The sequence below is a fragment of the Corvus kubaryi genome, unplaced genomic scaffold (genome assembly GCF_017639235.1).
Source record: "Corvus kubaryi isolate FWS band 111438036 unplaced genomic scaffold, C.kubaryi_AGA036_p1.0 37322, whole genome shotgun sequence".
Classification (NCBI taxonomy): Eukaryota; Metazoa; Chordata; class Aves; order Passeriformes; family Corvidae; genus Corvus; species Corvus kubaryi.
In genome coordinates, this window is record NW_024581101.1 from 6,772,510 (window position 1) to 6,776,415 (window position 3,906).

At 59.4% G+C, this 3,906-nt stretch overlaps 1 protein-coding gene across 2 annotated transcripts in view; it reads left to right on the forward strand.

The window, feature by feature from the left end:
• Positions 1–3,232: 3,232 nt before the first annotated feature.
• FGF13 (fibroblast growth factor 13) overlaps positions 3,233–3,906 on the forward strand; it is a 238,165-nt gene continuing 237,491 nt past the window's right edge. Inside the window, exon 1 of one of the 2 annotated variants that reach the window (XM_042029328.1) lies at positions 3,233–3,568. In XM_042029328.1, the coding sequence (XP_041885262.1) occupies positions 3,520–3,568 (49 nt within the window). In that variant the 5' untranslated portion in view covers positions 3,233–3,519. The remainder of the gene's footprint in view (positions 3,569–3,906) is intronic. The other variant, XM_042029332.1, reaches the window with a different exon arrangement.

Consider the following 3,906-nt stretch of genomic DNA (forward strand, 5'->3'; position numbering starts at 1 on the left):
GAAGGAGAGCTCAGAAACCATAAAAGGGTACAGAGGATGCTCCAACCATTTGTGCTGCCTGGCTTGTTGCCACTCAGTTTAAATGGCTCCATCACAATCTTGGGAGGCACACAAAAGGTGTTTAATTACAACAATTTACTGATATTTGACTGCAAACTGTGCTCCCCTGACAAAGACTGTCTTGAATTTAAACCCTCCCAAGGCACACAGGTGGTCAGGGAATGCCTAAAGAGCATTTACATGGGACACATCAGATTTCTTTGTACTGAACTTCACTAAATCTTCTTCCTCTGCGTACCTGATTTATCTGGAGGTGCAGATATTGTTTAAATTCAGAAACTCAGAATGCTGACAGTGAGAGGTACAGGATCCACGTCAGGGCCATGTATAGGTAAGTTTCTGCATGAGCCTGGCTGTGCTGTGTAGCTTGGTGTGTATCACTTGTCACCACAGCATCCGAGTGCTTCTCAGCTTCCAGGCTTGTAGCTGCAAAGCAATGAGGTGACAATTTTCCCTGCTATAGTTGAGAAGTGATGTACCAAGACACTGAGGCTCAGATTCATGTTTAAGCGAGTTAGTTGAAGAAATTTTGTTAAAAAGCCAGACCTCAAGTGATTTACCCAAAATCCAGACATGCTCACTTCAAAGTGAGGAACTGAGGAGGGAATCTGAAGACATAAGTCAGCATCCTGACCACAAACACCATCTCCACTAGAATACTCGGGCCACCAAGGCAGCTTTAAAATTAAAGGCTGTGCAAAGTGTACCTCGATTGCAATAAGCCTTCATGCAAATCCCCTTATATTTTACATGCATAACATGATATTTTAGTACTGTTTTAACTGCCACTTCTAAGCCCTGAAAACTAGTAAGGAGAAAAACTAACTCATTTTAAAACAGCAGGGTAAGCTCTCTCTGCCCACCAGTTAGTACAATTCTTCCCCAACCTGCTGAGCTGCTGCCTCCTTCCAATGTACTAAGTTTGAGTGTATGGGCCTCATTTGGTCAATGTAATAACTATTCCTGCAAAATGTAACAGGTGTCCTGGCAAAGATGGGAACGGCTCAGGTAAGGCAAGTTCACTGTCAGCACTAACACAGCGTTTATCAGTGACATTTGGTGCTGGAAAGACCTCAGACCAGAAGTGTGCATTGTCAGTGACTCTCAGCAAAGACACTGCAAGTGCCTTTGAAAATCAGGTCTAAGTTGTATTGGACAGCTTAAATCTCCTTGCTGGGGTTCATCAGCTACTTCTGACAGTGCTGGCTCAGCTGAACCACAGAATCCCTCCTTTCCCATTCCACATCCCGCTCTCTGGATTCAGTGGTCCCTGTTGGACTGGAGAGAAACAGACAAGAAAAAGACCAAGCTTTTGAACCTCCTGGAAAGTCTCTGATGTGTTAAAAAAACAAATAACTGAAGAGGCTCATGTGAAATAGACTTACATGGAGAGCACTCTAAGGCCACTATCATCAGAGGGCTTACTGAATCCTAGAATCATTTTGATTGGGAAACGCCTCTGAGATCATCAAATCTGTTAACCCAACACTCCCTTGTTCACCACTAAACCATGGCCCTAAGTGCCACATCTCTGTGGTTTTTAAATACCTCCAGCCATGGTGACTTCACCCCTTCCCCAGCAATCCTGTGTCTCTGCAAAGCAAAGCTGACCCTACCAGGTCGGTCAAGAGCCAGGATCACATCTGCCATCCTGGCTCTTGATTCTTAGCTTAAACAGCCCTAATATCCCTTATTGCACCTGATCCCCAGCCACTTGTGTGCAGTGGGAATGAGACTTCATCCTACGCTGTGTTTCATCACCCACTTACTCAGAGGCTATTCTGCTCCTGGCAGCCCGGTGGCCCCGCCCGGGGCAGGAGCAGGAGGAGCCGAACCCGCTGGCCGCCGAAAGCCGAGCTGCGTCCAGCTGTCCCCGGGCTGCAGCAGGGGAGGGCGCAGGGCAGGAATTCGGCCCCGCTAAAAATAGCGGCCCCGGGGCTGCTCCTGTCCCGGGGACCCCCGGCGGGCTCGGGGCCGCTCCTGCAGCGGGGCACGATGTGCGGGGAAGCGCTCAGAGCACGCTGCCTTCCCCGGGGGTGCCAGCCCTGCCTTGTTCCCTCCTGCTCTGGGAGAAATCCCTCGTGTCCCCCGCCCCAAACAGGCCACTTGTGCCGTGGGGAGAGGGGGCAGGAGGAGCCCGGGTACCGCACCGAGGGGCTCCCCCAAGCACTCCACGGCTCGCCCTTCCCGGCGTTTTATTTTGGGCGCTGCCGAGCGGGGCCGGGCTCCAAGGGGCGCCGGCTGCCTCGGGTTTCTGCCTCCCCCGACGGCGGCCCCGGGCAGAGAAAGTTCTGCCCCGCCGAGGAGAACGGGGCAGGGGGAGGAGCGGGGCGGGACACGCCGCTTTGTAGCACAGGTGAGGGAGCTCTGGCTCTTCATGGGGTCCCCTCCTGCTCCCCGGGGGCGGATGGAGGAGGCGGAGGGAGGGGGTGAGCGCCGTCCCACGCCCCGGGGCAGAGCAGCAGCGCTGGGCGGCGGCCGGCGCAGGCTGTGCGGGCTCCCTGCTAAGGGAACCCGATCCTCCCTGTGCCCTCCGTGTTCCCCGTTAACGGGAACCCGATCCCCCTTTGCCCCCCGGCCGGCGCTCTGCACTCCCGCGACGGCAGCAACAGGCTGCGGGGCTGGGGCCCGGGCGGTTCCGCGCCCAGAGCCTCCCCCGCGGTACGGGGGGGTGGGAGCTGCTCCCCAAATCGGGGGACAGTCCAGGTCCGGCCATGGGGCATCGTTGTGTCGCTGGAGGGCAGCGGGATGCGTGTTGCCCCCCCCGCTCCCCTGTACCGTTTAATGGAGAGCCGGTGTGGGCGATGGGGAAGGGGATGCGCGGAGCCGGGGGGGCCGGAGGGGGCAGCTCCAGCCCTCCTTGCTGCCGCGAGCGTAAACCTGCCGCCTCTTCTGCAGTGACGGGGACTCGCGTCCTCCTCCTATCCGCGGCTGCAGCTCTGCTGCTCCATCACATTATTATTAGGGGAGGATGCGAAAAGAGAAAAACCCAACACACCCAAGCAAACAACCCCCCTCAACTCACGGTACCCCCCTCCCCCCGGTCGGTGGGACTTGCAGGACCAGCTGCGCTTCCCTGGCCCTGGGGAGGAGAGGCAGAGCCGGGGAGGCGGGGGAAGGAGGGGGCCGGGGCCAGGCAGACACAGGGAATATCGCTTTTGTCTCCGGCACGGCGAGCGGCGCAGGGGCTCGGTGCTGCGGCTGCCGGAGCCCCCCGCTCCCCACTCCGCTCCCGCAGGCACCGCGGCGGCGCCGCCGGGCTCCGAGGCTCCGCGCCGGGGAGCGGGCAGCTCGCCGGCTCCTCATTTCCCCCCTCCTCTCCTTCTCTTGGTGTTATTTCTGCCTTTTCGGCGTAGAGGGTCCCCCACACGCACGCACGCTGCCCCCCGCCCGAGGTTTCTTTGGGTCCAGCCGGAATTCGCGACGCTCCCGGGGATTTTCCCACCCAAGCTGGGGTCTATGAGCGGGAAGGTGATCAAGCCCAAAGAAGAGAAAGATGCTTCCAAGGGTAAGGCAGGCGCAGCCGCCCCGATAACCAGCTCGTTCCCCGGCCCGACCGCGGACAGCCCGACCTTACCGGGCCGGGAGGGGGGCACGGCGCCGGTGGCAGCCGCGGCTCGGGGGACCCGGCACGGGGAGGGAGCGGCGCCCGGCTGTGCCCGGCGTGCGGGGCGCTGCACCGGCACCCCGGCACGGCGGCTGCGGGGGCCGCTCAATGCGGCACCGGCGGGAGTCGGTGCCCCCCCTTTCCCTGCCGGGGAGGGGGCGGCTCCCCTGCCGGGCCGGGGGCGCTCGGCGCTGCGGCGGCCCCGGCCGAGGCGGGCGGGGCGGGGAGACATCGCCATG